General features: G+C 40.9%; 1 protein-coding gene across 7 annotated transcripts in view; it reads left to right on the forward strand.

Moving 5' to 3' along the window:
* The window catches only part of LOC122563627 (fatty acid-binding protein, brain-like), a 155,825-nt gene extending 140,870 nt beyond the window's left edge, over positions 1-14,955 (forward strand). For 4 of the 7 annotated variants that reach the window (XM_043717603.1, XM_043717607.1, XM_043717608.1 and 1 more), the window contains 2 exons: positions 5,003-5,104; positions 14,469-14,944. In XM_043717603.1, coding sequence (XP_043573538.1) covers positions 5,003-5,104; positions 14,469-14,525 — 159 coding nt within the window. In that variant the 3' untranslated portion in view covers positions 14,526-14,944. Of the gene's footprint in view, positions 1-5,002; positions 5,105-6,217; positions 6,281-14,468 lie in introns of all 7 variants that reach the window. The other 3 variants (XM_043717610.1, XM_043717604.1, XM_043717609.1) reach the window with 3 other exon arrangements.
* Positions 14,956-19,587: the final 4,632 nt, after the last annotated feature.

Genomic DNA, 19,587 nt, shown 5'->3' on the forward strand with positions numbered 1-19,587 from the left:
GTTGGGATGCAGGTAAGATTTATAAGTGTGCTGACAGAACTGTGAAAATAAGATGAACAACCTGGATTATTTTTTCTTGAAAAGGTAAAGCTGAGGGGTGATCTAATGGAGTTGTGCAAAACTATGAAAAGTTTTGATCAAGATAGATGAAGTTAGATTTAAAAAGTCTTTTCACTTGGGGGAGAAAAATAAACTAAAGGGTGTTAATATAAGATAGTTACCAAGATGCCAAACGTGAAATTAAAAAAAATGCCGCACCACCATGGTTGACAGGGCCATCAGCTATGTTTGTCCCATATCCCTTATTTCTGCCTCACCCCTTCTCTTCCCTCCCACACACTGAACCCGGTCTCCATTTACCACCCTCCAGTATCTGCATCCAAAGGATCATAAGCTGCCAATTCTGCCAGCTCAGCAGAATACCGCCACCTTTATCACTCCCTTCTCTGGTCAGCTTTCTGCAGGACACCTTGATCCACCCCTTCTCCATTCTCAAAGCCTCCCCATAGCACCTTAACATGCACTTGCAGAAGGTGCAACCCATTTACATCCTCCCAACTCACATTCCAAGGATCTTTGTTGGCAGCTTTCTTTGAGATTAATTACGAGCATTAATTGAATATCAGTCATGTTTAAATGAAATCTTGTGGAAGACTATAATTGGCTTTTACTTGAGCAGATATAAAGAGACACCCAGTGAAACTGGTGAAGTTGCATTCGGAAGTGTAGGCTTGTAATGCTTCACTCTTAATTGTACGTTAGATTTGGCTCTAGTACCATTTTACATCAATTGGTTTTCTAGAGCTAGACCTACACGGCACAGTGGCATAGAGTTTAGCACTTATGCCTCACAGCGCCAGCTACCTGGGTTTGATTACAGCCTCAGATGGCTGTATGCGTGGAGTTTGCATGTTCTCCCTGTGTCTTCATGAGAATACCCCGCATCCTTTGGTTTCTTCCAGTCTAAAAATGTGCACGTTAGATGAATTAGCTCTACTCAATTGCCCTGTAGTGTCTGGGAATGTGCAGGCTAGTTGGGATAGTCATGTGAAATGTGAAGTTATGGGTATAGAGTGGCGGTCTGTGTGGGGTGTTCTTCGGAGGGTCAGTACAGACTCATTGGGCGAATGGTCTCTTTCTAATGAGGTATTCAATGATTCTATGAACAGGCAGAGGCTCTGTATGTGACCTATCAAGCTTTGTCTAAAACACACGTTGAAGAATAGGTAAGTGAAAGATGCTGAAGAGCTGCTTGTCCAATCACAGGCTACAGTTGTCAACATAGAAATTAGGAACAAAGGTATGCCCTTGGCCCTTTGAGCCTGTTCCCCAATTCAGTACAATCTTGGTTGATTTGATCCCTGCACATTCCAGCTTACTGCTGATAACTTCTCCTCTCTTTGCTTATCAAGAATGTATCTACCTCTCCCTTAAATATATTCAAAGACTTTGATTCCAAGGCCTTTCAAGGAAGAGTTCAGGGAAGACTCAACAACCTTCTGTGAGAAGAAAAGAAGCCCCTCATCTCTCTTCAGTGGATAAGCCCTTACTTTTAACAGTGACTTCCAGTTCTCAATTGTTTCATGAGAGGAAACGTTCTCTCCATGCCCGCTGTGAAAAATGGTGATCTTATTAGTTTCAATCAAGTTGTCTCTTGCCTTTCTAATCATTAGCAGTTATAAGCTTAGCCGATCCAACGTTTCCTCATGAGACAACCTACCCATTCCAGAAATCATTCTGGTAAACCTTCCTGAATTACCTTCAATACATTTACACCTCTTCTTAGATATGGAGGCCAATACTGCATACAGTAATCCAGACATTGCCTCACCAATACCGAGTGTAACTGAAACAATGTCCATACTAATACCGAGTGGAATTGAAACATAATGTCCTTACTTTTGAATTCAGTACCCTTCACAATAAACAATATATTTTGTTAGTTTTGCTAATTACTTGCTGAACCTGCAAACAAACATTAGTGCGTTAGGCGCAAGGACACCCAGATCTCTCTACATTTCAGAGGTTTGCAATCTCACCATTAGACAACATGCTTCTTTTTTCCTTCTTGAAATGGACAAGTTCATATTTTCCCACATTACACTCTATTTGCCAGATATTTGCCCTCTTATTTCTATGTCCCTTTGTAGCCTCTCTACGCTCCTCCTTACAACTTACTTTCCTACCCATCCTTGTGTCATCAGCAAATTTAAACAACCATCTCTTGGTTGTTTCATCCACGTCATTTATATAAATTGCAAAGCATTGAGCCCCAGCACTGATACCTATGACATGCAACTCATTACATTTTGGTATTTTTGATTGCAGACTGAAATGTAAAAAAAAGCTGTTTTAAAAACTAAGGATTGATGAAGGATTACTACAGGTTTTGAAACCAAGTAATTTGACACTCAATTTAAGTGCCATTTACACAGATGCTTGTTCAAGCAGCAGCTGAAGTGTGTTTTGTAGACAAACAAGAACCAAGGATGTTTGGATTCAGCCAGCAACAAGTAGTTGATTGGTCTCTGGATTAGTGATCAGTTATCGATGAAAAATCATAATTCCATAAACTTGCTCAAGCTGACTCTTTCCATAAATATATTCCCCTTTTAAAAATATCCATTTGACTTTCTCCTTTATTCCTTGCTTTCTAACTTGAAATGGTTGCTTCTATTATTCACATTAGTTGACACTTCAGTTAATTCCCTGTAAAGAGAAATGTTATATTTTAGTTTTGTACCGGTTCTGTGTCATGATCTATAGGTCATGTTTTTGTTTAGCAAGACTTTGTGCATTAAAATGTTCACTCTGAACATGGCATATGGTTTCCAAGGTCTATTTATAGTTTGCTGAACTGAGAATATTAAGCACAACACCTTAATTAAACAGGCTGGTTAGGATGGCAACATTTTTTTTGAATTTAGTTCAAATCCCAATGAACATTTCCTTATGAAAGAAACTACCCAGTAAGATAATCTGGAGAAATGATTAAGGGAAATTGTGTCTCACTAACCTGATTGAGTTTTTTTGAAGAAGTGACAAAGAAGATTGGTGAAAGCAGAGCGGTAGGCATTATCTATATGGACTTCAGTGAGATTCTGCATGGTAGACTGGTTAGCAAGGTTAAATCATATGGACCTAGGGGGAGCTTGCCAATTAGATACAAGTTTGGCTTGAAGGTAGGAGACAGAGTGTGATGGTAGAGGGTTGTCTTTTGGACTAGAGACCTGTGACCAGTGATGTGCTGCAAGGATCACTGCTGGGTCTACTGCTTTTTGTCATTTACATAAATAATTTGGATGTGCATATTGGAGGTGTGGTTAGTAAATTTACAAGTGACACCAAAATTGGTGGTGTAGTGGACAGTGAAGAAGGATATTACAGAATACAATGGATTCTTGATCAGATGGGTCACTGGGCTGAGGAGTGGCAGATGTGTTTAATTTAGATAAATGTGAGGTGTTGCATTTTGGTAAGGAAAATCAGAGCAGGAATTATACAATTAACGGTAGAGTCCGGGGAGTGTTACCGAACAGAGACCTAGGGGTGCAGGTTCATTGTTCCTTGAAAATGGAATTGCAGGCAGATACTGGTGGTGAAGAAGGCACTTGGCATGCTTGCCTTTACTGGTTTGTGCATTTAGTGTAGAAGTCATGTTGCAGCTGTACAGGACATTTTAGAACATTGTATTCACTTCTGTTCCTGCTATATGAAAGATGTTGTTAAACTTGAGATCATTCAGAAAAGATATACAAGAATAATGCTGGGATTGGGTGGGTTTGAGGTATAAAGAGAGACTGAATAGGCTGGAGCTTTGATCCCTGGATCTTCAGAGGGTATAGATGTTTATAAAATCATGAGCGGCTTGGATAGAACCAAGGTCTTTTTCCCAGGTAAAGGAATCCAAAACTAACGAGCATAGATTTAAGGTGAGAAGGGAAAGATATAAAAGGGACCTGAGGTGCAGTTTTTCACAGAGGGTGATGCATCAATACAGTGAGCTGCCAGAGGAAGTGATGGAGGCTGGTACAATTCCAACTTTAAAAAGCATCTGGATGGGTACATGAATTGGAAGTGTTTAGAGGGATATGGACCAAATGCTGGCAAATGGGCCAAGATCAGTTTAGGATATCTGGTCAGCATGAACGAGTTGGACTGAAGAGTCTGTTTCTGACCTGTATAACTTTAGGACTCTATAATTCTATGATTAAAGGAAAAAAAATGGTTGTGGTTCTGTTCGCCGAGCTGGAAGTTTTTGTTGTAAATGTTTCGCCCCCTGGCTAGGCGACATCATCAGTGCTTGGGAGCCTCCTGCGAAGCGCTTCTTTGATGTTTCCTCCGGTATTTATAGTGGTCTGTCCCTGCCGCTTCCGGTTGTCAGTTTCAGCTGTCCGCTGTAGTGGTTGGTATATTGGGTCCAGGTCGACGGCACACAAACCAACAGCCACGCTCAGACAACAACTCACCAGAACGAAGGACCCGATACCCAACATGAGCAAAACTAATGTAGTGTACAAAATACCATGTTCTGTTCGCTGAGCTGGAAGTTTTTGTTGCAAACGTTTCGTCCCCTGGCTAGGTGACATCATCAGTGCTTGGGAGCCTCCTGCGAAGCGGCAGGGACAGACCACTATAAACACCGGAGGAAACATCAAAGAAGCGCTTCGCAGGAGGCTCCCAAGCACTGATGATGTCGCCTAGCCAGGGGGCGAAACATTTACAACAAAAACTTCCAGCTCGGCGAACAGAACCACAACAACGAGCACCCGAGCTACAAATCTTCGCACAAACTTTGAAAAAAAATGGATTAAACAACAATGACAATTGTACCTAACATAACTGAAACTGTGTGTGCAGTCTTGGCTCATTGTTTATTATTAAGTAGTATGTCCATTTGAATGGATTGGGCACCGAGCTTACAGAACTTTTGTGGAATGTGGAGAACCTAAATTCTGTCTTATCAACTAAAGAAGAGTAATATACTGACTTTTTATTACAGACAGTTGTATCATTGGAAGGTGATAAATTGATACAGGTTCAGAAATGGGATGGAAAACAAACAACACTCACCCGTGAAATCAAGAATGAGCATCTCATATTGGTATGTTGAAGAAAAAGGAAACTTTGTATTATATACCATATATCACATCTGAGAATTTTGACTTACTTTAAATTAGGGGTTTTATTCAATGAGGTGGTGAAGCAGGGCATGAATTTCACAATGATTGTAGCCTGTTCCCCACTAATTCGCCTTTAAATCAAAGTACAACTTTTAGTCTTTAAACTGAATGTCTGCACATTTTAAAAATGTGTTCTTGGTATGTAGATGCCGCTGGCTAAGCCAACATTTATTGCCTAACCCCAATGCCCAGAGGACTGTTAAGAGTCAACCATATTGCTGTGGATCTGGAATCACATGTAACCCAGACCAGATAAGGAAGCTGATTTCCTTATTGAAAGGACAGTAGTGAACCAGATGGGTTTTTACAATCATCAACATGCATGTGTTATATGACCACCATTAGCCAGCTATTATAATTCCAGATTTCTTTAAAAATTTTATTCAATTTTCATCATTTGCCAAGGTGAGATTCAGGCCCATGTCCCTAGAACATTACATGGTTATTCTGGATTACTAGTCTTGTGACTTCACTATTATGTCACCACCTCCTCAATGAGAATGAGAAGCAGAGCCTAATGTTGCTCTCCAGGTCAGGTATAAACCAATTAGATTAAAATGTTCTTTAATAAGCCTCTATACTCCTCAATTCTAATCTGCAGTTGAGGTGCATAGGTAATATACAGGCAAGGCAGTGACACTTTGTAATGCGATGAACTAATAATCTAGAGACCCAGGCTAATGCTATGAGGGCATGGGTTCAATTCTCATTATGGCAGATAGTGAACTTTGAATTAAATTAATAAAACTTAAATTCTAGTCTAATGATGACCATGAATCAATTATTATAAAAATTCAACTGGTTTACTAATACCTTTTAGGGAAGGAAATCTGTGTTTTTACCTGGTCTGGCCGAACTTAGATATGCCTCCAGGCTCACAGCAGTGTGGTTGAGTCTTAAATGCCCTCTGAAATTGCCTAGCAAGCTGTTATTAAACCCTTTGTTCTTAAACTCATTCTCTTAATATCTGTAGGGCACGTAACGCTGACAATCTCCAAGATACCATGATCACTATCCCTGTCCTTTTCCCACAGGCCAACCACAGATAGTGGAGTTACAGGACAGTGGGAATAACATCGGAGGGCATTTCTCTTGGGGTACTGAAAACTTACTCTGGAATTTCTTGTGAAGTCTCCTATCATCAGGTCACACATATGCAAAGAAATCTCCTGCTATTTACCACCTACAACCTCACTCCCACCTTGGCTGATGTTTTAATACTTCTCATGATGAGTGGATCAAGTCCTGAGAGCGATGAGAACATGAAGTGTACTCTGAATAGGGCAGTTCATTGTCTACAACCAAGCGTGTCTCAGTAGCACCGGTACTGAACAAGCTGACTGAGTCCTCAACGACATAACTGTTAGACTGGGCCTGCAATGGATGGTGAGGGAGCCAACAAGATAGAAAAACCTTCTTGACTTCATGTTCACCAGTCTACTAGTTGCAGATACATGTGCCCACAACAGTATTGAGAGTAGTGATCACCGCACAGTACATGTTTTCACATTGAGGATACCCTTCATCATGTTGTCAACACAGCACTTAATGAGGTATATCCAAAAAGATCCAGCAACACAAAACTGGAGAACAGCAGAATTGTAAAAAAATAATCTGTAACTTCATGGCCTTGCATACTGGTTTCACTATATAATTACCACTAATTCAGGGCATCAATCCTGCTTCACTGAAGATTGCAGGAGGCCATGCCAAGAGCAGCATCAATTAGAATTTAGGTGTCAATCTGATGAGGCTATAACACTGCATTGCGGTGCAGATCTCCAGCACAGAGTCTGTCCCTGTTGCACAGAAGGGAAGGGGACAAAGGAGGAGAGTGTTAGTCATTGGGGACTCAGTAGTTAGAGGGTCAGATAGAAGGTTTGTTGGGAACGAAAGAGACTCGCGATTGATGTGTTGCCTCCCAGGTGCCAGGGTTCATATGTCTCAGATTGTGTCTTTGGGGTCCTGAAAGGAGAGGGTGACCAGCCCCAGTTGTGGTCCACATAGGTACCAACGACATAGGTAGAAAGAGGGATAGGGATGTAAGGCAGGATTTCAAAGAGCAAGGGTGGAAGCTGAGAGCTAAAACAAACAGAGTCATTATCTCTGGTTTGTTACCCGTGCCACATGATAGCGAAGTGAGGAACAGGGAGCGATATCAGCTAAACAGGTGGCTGCAGGGATGGTGCAGGAGGGACGCTTTCAGCAATATGGATAATTGGGTGGGACCTCTACAAACAGGACCGTCTTCACTTGAACGAGGAGGGTACGAATATCATGGGTGGGAAATTTGCTAGTGCTATTCAGGTGGGTTTAAACTAGCTCAGCAGGGGAATGGAAACCTGTGGTGTACCTCCAGTGCACAGGAGTATGTGAGTTGGGAGGACATGGACAGGATTTCATGGTCCCAGGAATGTGCTGGCAGGTAGCAAGCTGGTTTGAAGTGTGTCTACTTCACCACCAGGAGTATCTGGAATAAGGTAGATAAAGTTGTGGCATGGATAGGTACCTGGGACTTCGATGTTGTGGCCATTTCAGAGACATGGATAGAGTAGGGTCAGGAATGAATGTTGCAAGCTCCAGGGTTTAGATCTTTCATTAAGAACAGGGAAGGTGGTAAAAGAGGGGAAGGTGTAGCTTTGTTAGTCAAGAACAGTATAACGGTGGCTGAAAGAACTTCTGACGAGCACTCGTCTACTGAGGTGGATTTGGGCTGAGGTTAGAAACAGGAGAGGAGATGTCACACTGCCTAGGAGATTTTTTTATAGGCCTCCGCAATGTTCCAGGAATGTGGAGGAGAGGATTGGCAAAACAATTCTGGGTAGGAGAGAAATGAACAGGGTGGTCATTATGGGGTCTTTAACTTCCCCAACATTGACTGGAAGGGCTATAACTCTAGTACGCCAGATGGATCAGTTTTTATCTAATGTATGTAGGAGGGTTTCATAATACAGTATGTTGAAGGGCTGACAAGAGGGGAAACCACACTGGATCTGGTGCTTGGTAATGAACCAGGCCAGATGTTTGATTTAGTGATAGGTGAGCACTTTGAAGAGAGTGACCATAACTCGGTTACCTTTAATTTAGCGATGGAAAGGGAAAGGTACATGCCACATGGCAAGAGTTATAGATGGGGCAAGGGCAATTATAATGCAATTAGGCAAGACTTGGGAGGCATAGAATGGGATCACAAAATGCAGGGGATGGGGCAGTCAAAATGTGGAGCTGCTTTAAGGAACAGATATTGTGTGTTTTTGATAGGAATGTCCCTGTCAGGCAGGGAGAAAGTGATATGGTAAGTGAACCATGGTTTACCAAAGAAATTGTATCTCTTGTTAAGTGGACGAGGAAGGCTTATGTGACGTTGAGATGAGATGGTTCAGATGAGACAATGGAGAGCTACAGATTAACTGGGAAGGATTTAAAGAGAGAGTTAAGAAGAGCAAGGAGGAGACATGAGCAGTTTTTAGCAGGGAAAATAAAGGAGAACCCTAAAGCTTTCTATAGGTATGTGAGGGATAAAAGGATGACTCGGGTAGGAATAGGGCCAGTCAAAGACAGAAGTGGGAAGTTGTGTGTGGACCTTGTGGAAATCGGAGAGTTGCTAAACGAATATTTCTCATCTGTTTTCACTCAGGAAAAGGAGAATATTGCAGAGGAAAAGACTGAGATATGGGCTATAAGACTAGAAAGTATTGAGGTTAGTAAGGAGCAGGTATTATCAATTCTAGAATGTGTGAAAGTAGATAAGTCCCCTGGGCTGGATGGCATTTATCTGAGGATTCTCTGGGAAGCTAGGGCGGAACCTTTGGCCTTGATCTTTAAGTCATTGTCTACAGGTTTAATACTAGAGGACTGGAGGATTGCAAATGTTGTGCCCTTGTTCAAGAAGGATAGTAGGGATGACCCAGGTAATTATGTTTGTTGTGGGAAAAGTTTTGCATAGGACTATAAGAAATAGGATTTATAATCATCCAGCAAGCAACAATTTGATCGGAGATAGTTAACATGGTTTCATCAAGGGCAAGTCATGTATCACAAACCTCATTGAGTTTTTTCAGAAGCTGACCAAGCATGTGGATGAGGGTAGGCCGATTGATGTGATGTACATGGACTCCAGTAAAGCCTTTGATCAGGTTCCACATGGTAGGCTTTTGGAGAAAATGCGGAAGCGTGGGATTGAGGGTGATTTAGCATTTTGGATTAGAAACTGGCTTTCTGTAAGAAGGCAGCGAGTGGTGGTTGATGGAAAATATTAAGCCTGGAATCCAGTTTTACTAGTGGTGTGCCATAATGATCTGTTTTGGGACCACTGCTGTTTGTCATTTTTACAAATGATTTGGATGCAGGCATAGGTGGATGGGTTAGTAAGTTTGCAGATGACACTAAAGTCAATGGAGTGGTGGAGACTGTGTAAAAATGTTGCAGGGGGACTTGGATAAACTGCAGAATTGGGCTGAGAGTTGGCAAATTTCAATGCAGATAAATGTGAGGTGATTCACTTTGGGAACCATAACAGGAAGGCAGAACACTGGGTCAATGGAAAAGTTCTTGGTAGTGTGGATGTGCAGAGGGATCTTGGTGTCAATGTACACAGATCCCTGAATGTTGCCACCCAGGTTGATTGTGCTGTTAAGAAGGCATACGGTATGTTAGGTTTTATTGGTAGAGGGATTGAGTTCCAGAGCCGTGATGTCATGCTGAAACTATATAAAACGCTAGTGTGGCCTCACTTGGAATATTGTGTACAGTTCTGGACACCCCATTACAGGAAGGATGTGGAAGCATTGGAAAAGGTGCAGAGGAGATTTACCAGGATGTTGCCTGGTGTGGAGGGAAGGTCTTAAAAGGAAAGGCTGAGGGACTTGGGCCTGTTTTCATTGGAGAGATGAAGGCGAGGTGGGGATTTAATAGAGACATAGAAGACGATCAGAGGATTAGATAGGGCGGACAGTGAGAGTCTTCTTCCTAGGATGATGACGCCGGCTTGTATGAGAGGGCATAGCTGCAAATTGATGGGTGATAGATTTAAGACAGATGTCAGAGGCAGGTTCTTTACTCAGAGTGGTAGGAGTGTGGAATGCCCTGCCTGCCAATGTAGTTAACTCGGCCACATTAGGGAATTTAAACAGTCCATGGATAAGCATATGAATGATGATGGGATAGTGTTGGGGTTGGGCTTAGATTATTTCACAGGTCGGTGCAACATCAAGGGCCGAAGTGCCTGTTCTACGCTGTATTGTTCTATTACTTACACGCCAAACAATAGAAGCAGCATGCAGTAGACAGAGGAGATCATTTCAAAACTTTCTGCCATATGAAGGTTAGAAGTAAGGCTTTGTACAATCTTTAGCAAATATGCTTGGCATTATCCACCACCCCTGGATACTGAAGTAGCCGGTATTCATATCCAACAAGACCTGGACAATATCAAGTCTTTAGCTGATAAGTGATGTAACATTTGTGCTGTCTATGTGTCAGGCTATATCCTTCACCAGATGAGGAAATAGTCTTCTCCCTAGATATTTAATGGTATTACTACTCAGTTCACCACTACCAATATTCATGAACTTACCTTTACCCAGAAACAGAACCAGACTAGACAAATTAATACTGTAAGTAGGTCAAGTGCTGGGAGTTCTATGGTGACTAACTCATCACCTATCCCTCTGATGCTACTCCACCATCTATAAATCAGAAATGCGATGGAACATTCTTTAGAAATCTTAGAATTATACAACCAGAATTATGTCAGAATTCTTTGATGAGGTAACAAGCAGAATAGATAGAGAGGAAGCACTGAATATATTATACTTGGATTTTCAGAAGGTGTTCAATAAGGTACCGTTAAGCTAATTGAAAAGAAAGAAGCTCATGGTGTTGGAGGTAAGTACATTAGCACAAATAGAGGATTGGCTAACTAATAAAAGGCAGAGAGTTGGGATAAAAAAAAGCATTTTCAGAAGGGCAACCTGTAACTCATGGATGCTGCAGGGATTAGTGCTGGGACCATAGTTATAAGAATACTTGAAGGATACAAGTTAATTATTATAACCAGTTTTGCAAATGACATACAAAAATAAATGGGAAACTAAATGGTTGAAACAAAATATTGCAGAAATTTTGAACAAACAGCTTAAGCAAATGGACAAATACCCAGCAGGTGGAATATATTATGGGAAAATGTGAGATAATGCACTTTGGCAGGGAGATGAGGGGCACTGAATATCATTTAAATGGAGAAAGAATGCAGAGAGCTGCAGAACAGAGGGATTTGAGAGTCTTCATACATAAATCTAGCATACATGTTCACCAGGTAATAGAGAAGACAAATGGAAGGTTAGCCTTTATTTCGAAGGGAATGTATTATAAAAATCGAGAGGTCTTACTAAAACTACACACAGCACTAATCAGATCATACTAAAATATTGTGAACAGATTTTGTCCCTTTTCGAAGGAAGGATTCTGAGAGGACTTGATAGGATAGATGTGGAAAGGTTGTTTCCTCTTGTGGCAGATCTAGGACCAGAGGGCATTATTGCAGTACAGGTCATCCTGCTATAACGCATGTTTTGTCAGCACAAATTGGCTATAATGCGATTGATGAATGCGTGTAGCGATTTTGTATTAGTGATCTTCTACAGAATGGTTTTCTGTAGCGGTTTTCCATAGAGCTATTTTCTATAGCATGAGGTTGCAGAGGAACACAACTGACATATTATACTAGAATGACCTTTAAAGAGTTGTGCACTTGAAATAGAGATGATGAGGTTAAAAATCACAACACCAACAGTTTTAAATAGAAGCACTAGCTTTCGGAGTGCTGTTCCTTCATCAGGTGGTTGTGGAGTATAAGATTGTAAGGCACAGAATTTATAGCAAAGGTTTATAGTGTGATGTAACTGAAATTATATGTTGTAAAAGACCTGGATTGTTTGTTTAGTCTCTCATCTGTTAGAATGACCATATTGGTTTCAGTTCTTTCATATGTAAATTGCAACACTTTTTTAAAAGTTACATTCTCAAGTGAACTTTAACAATTAGTATCATGTTGGCCCAGATAATTTATTGAAAGTGCGAGCTTCCCTGTGTGAGACTATCTGTGCCACAGTGGTCAGACTGATTATAATCTAAAAAAGGGATTTACAGAATCTTACATGGATTCATGCAGTTTTTGAACAAAGTAAAATGTAATTCTGCAAGTACAGATTCACCCCACAAACTTATATGTGTATGTGTGCATGTGTGTTGCCGGGGGGGGGGGGGGGGTGGGAGCGGTTATGGGTGTGTATGTGAGTGTAAAGGTGTATAAGTCTGTGAGAGGATGAGTGTGTTTGTGTGAGCGCTTGAGAGAGGGTCTGTGTGTGTGTGTGTAGAAGTTTGTGTATGTATGTAGGGGTGTGTCGTGGAAATTAAATCGACTTGACTCAATTATTAGTAAAAGCAAAGAAAGGATCTTTATTTTAAATCCTGCAGGATTGACTCACTACACTAAGCCAGATGCCTCAAAGAAAGGAGTACTGAGCCTTGTTCAGACACTTGCCTTATACTGTTTCTTAACACGCTGTCAAGGGCAGAGACTGGGAAAGCTCAAGTTATTATTCTCTCATCCCCTGGTCTTAGACATAACAGTTCTTCAGCTTTCGTTGAGTTAGACTATCACAAGGTCGAGTCGAATGTTTACAGAATTCAAACAGAGATAAGCTAACTACGACCTTCATCAAAGTATCATTTACAAAGCTCAGTACAGCATTGAGTTGAAGAAAAGCATTCTCTTTTAAATTCATAGTAAATGGATAATTAATTTCACAGTAAATGGATAATTTTCCATTCCAGGGTGGGTGTGTGTGTGTGCATAGGAGTGTCTATGTGTCTGCATCTGTCTGTGTGTATGTATAGTTCAATGGGGTCACCTGTAGTGTGACATTGAACCTAAGGTCCCGGTTGAGGCCATCTGTTTTTTAGATTAGAATCAGTGTGACCATTGTGGTAAAGACAGTCTCACACAGGGAAGCTCACACCTTCAATATATTATCTGGGCCAACATGACACCAATTGTAAAGTTCATTTAAGAATGTAACTTTTAAAAAAGTTTTGCAATTTACGTATGAAAGAACTGAAACCAACATGGTCATTCTAACAGATGAGAGTTATAACAAACAACCCAGGTTTTTTTCAATATATAATTTTAGTTACATCACACTGCAAACTTTTGCTATAAGTTCTGTGTCTTACAATCTTATATTTCACAACCACCTGATGAAGGAGTAGCACTCCGAAATCTTGTGCTTCTAAAAATACCTGGTGGACTATAACCTGGTGTTGTGTGATTTTTAACTTTGTATACCCCACTCCAACACCAGCACCTCCAAATCAAAGATGATAAGGAATTTCTTTTCTGTGGAATTCTTTACCAAGAATAGTGTAGAGGCTGGTTCTTTAAGTATATTCAAGACTGAGTTTGACAGATTTTTAATTCAGTAAGGGAATCAAGCATTATGGGGAAAAGGCAGGATAGTGGAATTGAAGATTATCAGATTAGCCAAGATTTCATTAAATATTAAGCAGACCCGATGAGCTGAATGACCTACTTCTGCTCCTATGCTTTATAGTGTTATGGCATTCTTGGATGAATGCTATTGAGAAAAGACCAAAGAATCTCTACACAATCCAGGACAAAACAGCCCATTCAATTGCCACCATATCTACCACCTTCAACATTCACTGCAGCAACTCACCCATGCTTCTCAGACAGCACCAATCAAACCTACGACTTATACAAACAGGAAGGTCAAGAGCAGCAGATGCATGTGAACATGATCACTTGTAAGTTCACGTCCAAGCCATCTCCCACAATAACTTGGAACTATGTAATTGCTACTTCATTGTTGCAGGATCAAACTTTTGGGTACTGCCTACCTAACAGCACATTGGATATACCTACACCTCAAGGACTGTACAACGTCATGGAGGCAGACCACTATCATCTGTAGGACAATTAGGGATGGGCAATAACAAGTGACACCTAGATCCTGTGAATAAATTTAATGAAAATGTCTATTTCTTGTATTATCCATTTGGTATGCTGCAATTGGGACTGCCCATTGACAGCCCAATCAGGCCAGTTTTAGTTTGTTGGCTCATGTCATTTAACTGAATTGACAGGGCAAAACTGATGTCATAAGGAAATGCATCTTCTTATAATTTTGCATTTAAACTGAAGTTTGCGCACTCTACTTAGCAAATATTGTTTTCTAACAGATTGCATTGTTTTCTTTTTTCTAGACTCTTACCCTAAATGACGTGGTTTCTGTTCGCACATATGAGAGAGAACTTGTATGAAAAAACTCCTTTCTTCATATTACTATGCTGTTAGATGAACCTCCTTATGTAATAACTTTGCCTAAAAATAAATTACCATCCGGATGTCCCAATACTATACCAGTGATAGTTTATTGTGAATTATGAAGGGAATTTAATTTTTCTTAAATGTGACCTTTGTCATGGACCTTTTGTGGTGTGTGCTATGAAATAGCAAAAGGTTCAACAATCCTGCCAACAGATTGTATATAAATTGTTCTTGTCCTCTCCCAATTTGTTTATTCTTAATCTTAAGTGGTTTAAACCTCAGAATCGTCAGTACTGACCCTAGGCATAGCAATAGGACACCTTTTAAAAATAAAATGCTAAAAATTGCAATCTAATTGTAGGATTACTACTATGAGGACTTATTTTGACCTTGTATATGGGGTGCACAAAATTATATTTTTTAATGATGAAATTAAATATTTTTATGAATGTCAGCATGTATGTATTGTAAGCATATTGGAAGCACAGCAGCCAAGAAGCTAAATCAAAGTGCAACAACATTAACCATGTTCAATTACACATTGAGCTTGTAACCTGCATTTTAACCTCCAAAAAAATGTCAAATTCTTTGCTCTGTGGAATTTGAATTCAGTTACTATAGCTTGAATTAAGAGATAGATTAATGCCTGTCACAAAAACCTTACGATAAAAACCATTTATCAGTGCCTTTCAGGGAAGACCTACCATCCTTGTCTGCTCTGGCCTACATGTGACTTCAGATCCATGGCAATGTGGTTGACTTGTAACTGCCCTTTGAAATGACCAAGCAAATCTCTCAGTTTTATTAAACCTCTCTGAAGTCTAAAGAAAGGAACAAAACCAGTTCAACTATACAGCTTTGACATGGATACCACAAATGAAAACAGCAACACAGTCCACTTTGCTCCTTTCTAATATCTGAGGACTTTGCTAAAATTGAGATAATTTAAAAACAATTTAAAAAATAATAAAGCACTTGTACACAAGTGTAGAAATTGTCTACCACACTACTCAGATCCCAGCTGATGGTAATACTAAACAAGTCGGGTCAAATGGCCTCCTTCTGCACTGTAACAATTCTGTGATTCTGTGAATAAGTCAGATCTAAGAATGAAGCCTGGCTTGATAGATCATAAGTTTTCTTTTTGCAGTTTGCTTACCATGGCGGCCAGCTCACAGAGCATTGTTACATGATGCTAACTTTTTTTAAACAAAAGAATATAAATATATTGCACACAAGAAACAAAAAGCAAAGCTCAATGTACAGTACAATTTAGGAAGATGTTAACATAAATAGCAAAGTGTAATATTCAGTCTTAAGTCATTCAGTTACAGTGAAATATCACTCCTGTCTTAACTTTCTAATTTATTACTCAGTTAACTTGTCAGCCTTTCTTCTTGGACTGTTGAAGAAACTTAAGCTTTCTTTTTGGTTCTGATTACATGAAGACTTCTTTCCAATTTTCACAGCCTGGGAATATGTACAAACTAAAAAAAACTGCCCATCTGAACTCAACCTGCTTAATGGCTGCTTACGACTAGTTTCCATAACATGAAGCTCAACTTTGAAAACTTTAGTAACTAATTCCCCATATGGCTAATCAAATCATTTAAGTCTTATGTTTCTTGGAAGAACTGTCTCAACTCCAATGCCCAAAATAACTTTATAACCTTTATTACTGGAATTTCGTGAGCCACTCAAAACTTTCCAATACCATCTTGAATTGATAACATTTCCAGTCAATGTTGGGGATGTTAAAGTCCCCCATAATGACACCCTGTTCCTTTCACTCCTCCCCAGAATCATTTTGCCAATCCTCTCCTCCACATCCCTGAAACTCTGCAGAGGCCTATAAAAAATCCCCAGCAGTGTGACCTTCTCTCCTGCTTCTAACCTCAGCCCATACCACCTCAGTAGACGAGTGCTCATCAAAGTTCTTTCAGCCACTGTTATACTGTCCTTGATTAACAAGGCCATACCTCCCCCTTTTTTACCACCTTCCCTGTTCTTAATGAAAGATCTAAACCCTGGAACTTGCAACGTCCATTCCTGACCCTGCTCTACTTATGTCTCTGAAATGGTCACAACATCGAAGTCCCAGGTACCTATCCATGCTGCAAGCTCACCTACCTTATTTCGGATACTTCTGGCGTTGAAGTAGACACACTTCACACCAGCTGCCAGCACATTCCTGTGACCATGAAATCCTGTCCATTCCATCCCTACTCTCATCCTTCTGTGCACTGGAACTATACCTCAGGTTCCCATTCCCCTGCTGAGCTAGTTTAAACCCACCCGAGTAGCACCAGTAAATTTCCCACCAGAATATTAGTACCCCTCTCATTCAAGTGAAGACCGTCCCATTTGTAGAGGTCCCACCTACCACAGAATTAACCCCAATTATCAATATAGCTGAAACCCTTTCTCCTGCACCATCCCTGCAGCCACATGTTCAGCTGATATCTCTTCCCTGTTCCTCACCTCGCTATCTCGTGACACTGGTAACAACTCTGTTTGTTCTAGCTCTCAGCTTCCACCCTAGCTCCTGCCTTACTTCCATATCCCTCTTCCTACCTATGTCGTTGGTATCTACGTAGACCATGACTTGGGACTGGTCACCTTTTCCCTTCAGGAGCCAAAAGATACGATCTGAGACATCACGGACCCTGGCACCTGGGAGGCAACACACCAACCATGAGTCCAATTCATTCCCAACAAACCTTCTATCTGAACCTTGAACTATTGAGTCCCCAAAGACTAACCGTCTCCTCTTTTACCTCCTTCTCTTCTGCGCAACATGGACAGACTTTGTGCCAGAGACCTGCACTCCACTGCATGCCCCTGGTAAGTCATCCCCCCCACAGTATCCAAAACGGTACACTTGTTTTTCAGGGGAATGACCACAGGAGATCCCTGCATTGACTGTTTTTTCTCCTTTGAGCAGTTACCCAGCTTTCTTTGTGCCTAGGAGTAACCATTTCCCTGTAACTCTTATCTATCACAGCCTCTGCCTCCCGAATGACCCAAAGTTCATCCAGCTCCTGCTCAGTTCTCTAATGCGGTCTTGGAGGAGCGAGACTTGGGTGCACTTCCCGCAGATGTACTTGGATGGGACACTAATGGTGTCCCTCACCTCAAACATCATGCAGGAAGAACATCCCTCTTCCTGCACTTCCATCCTTGCATGTCTCTTATCAGAATGTAAACAAGAGAAGCTTAATTATGTGTCCCTGGTGTTTAAGGTTATAGGAGGTGGTTGGGTGGGCGGCCATACAAAGATAAGGTCTTGAGTTTAGAAAACAGTCACTTATATAGCTGGAGGGAAATAAAAAAGTCCCTCCTTTCCCAGAAACTTCTGCTCTCCGATGTCAGATGTAAAGACTCAAATCAGTGACTCCCCGGTCCAAGCTCCCACCCTTCGTGCTGCTGCTGCTGAAAAACAAATGGAGGATAGGTCACGTCTCACGAATCTCATTGAGTTTGTTGAGAAGGTGGCCAAGCATGTGGATGAGGGTAGGGCAGTTAACGTGGTGTTCATGGACTTCAGTAAAGCATTTGATAAGATTCCACATAGTCGGCTGTTTTTATAAATGACTTAAACACAGGCATAGGTGGATTGGCTAGTAAGTTTGCAGATGACACTAAAGTTGGTGGAGTAGTGGACAGTGAGGAAGAATGTTGCAGGGGGACTTGGATATACTGCAGAATTGGGCTGAGAGGTGGCAAATGGAGTTCAATGCAGATAAATGTGAGGTTATTCACTTTGGGAAGAATAACAAGAAGGCAGAATACTGGATCAATGGAAAGATTCTTAGATCACTGAAAGTTGCCATCCAGATTGATAGTGCTGTTAAAAAGGCACACACTATGTTAGGTTTTATTGGTAGAAATATTGAGTTCCAGAGCCATACTGTACAAAACGCTAGCGCGGCCACACTTGGAATATTGTATACAGTTCTGGTCATCCCATTACAGGAAGGATGTGGAAGCATTGGAAAAGGTGCAGAGATTTATCAGGATGTTGCCTGGTCTGGAGGAAAGGTCTTAAGAGGAAAGACTGAGAGACTTGGGTCTGTTCTCATTGGAAAGAAGAAGGCGAAGAGGGGATTTGATAGAGACATACAAGATGATCAGAGGATTAGATAGGGTGGACAGTGAAAGTCTTTTTCCTAGGATGATGACGTCAGCTTGTACGAGGGGGCATAATTACAAATAGATTTTAGACAGATGTCAGGTTCTTTAATCAGAGAGTGGTAAGGGTGTGGAATGCCCTGCCTGCCAATGTAGTTAACTCGGCCACATTAGGGGCATTTAAACAGTCCTTGAATAAGCATATGAATGATGATGGGATAGTTAGGGGGGTGAGCTTAGATTAGTTCACAGGTCGGTGCAACATTGAGGGCCGAATGGCCTGTCCTGCGCTGTATTGTTCTATGTTTTATCTGATGGACTGCTGTCTCATTCATCATCAGCTGGTTTCTAGGGTGGTCTCCACTTCTACATTTATCTTTTAAAGAATAGCATTCAGGTTATTAGTTTGGATTAAATTTCTGAGTAGACTGATGTATTTCTGACAATTCAGGATCTATCTGTTTTGCTTCTAGCGTAGAAGGTGGACTAAATATGTCAGCCTTGTTATTTTTTCCTTTGTAATTTTACTGCACAAAACCATTTTTTGATCTTTGTGAAAGTCACCTTCATAGAGTTAAAAACTAAAATCTGTTTTTCTGCTCCTTTCAAACCCAAGTTCCCACATGATAATGATATACTAGAAGTCAACAGCACAATCAGCTGAAAAGCTTATCTAGGAATAATTACATCGACATTAAAACTCAGCATTTGAATTTACACTAACAGCGAGACCTTTAAGTGTCCCTGGGATGAGACTTCTTGAGTAGAAGAATAACTGGAACAAAGATTAGAATTAGAATCCCTACTGTGTGGAAACAGGCCCATCGGCCCAACAAGGCCATACCGACCCTCCAGAGTATCCCATCCAAATCCATTCCACTATATTTACATCCGTGAACACTATGGGCAATTAAGCATGACCAA

This window comes from Chiloscyllium plagiosum, chromosome 27 (assembly GCF_004010195.1).
Source record: "Chiloscyllium plagiosum isolate BGI_BamShark_2017 chromosome 27, ASM401019v2, whole genome shotgun sequence".
NCBI lineage: Eukaryota > Metazoa > Chordata > Chondrichthyes > Orectolobiformes > Hemiscylliidae > Chiloscyllium > Chiloscyllium plagiosum.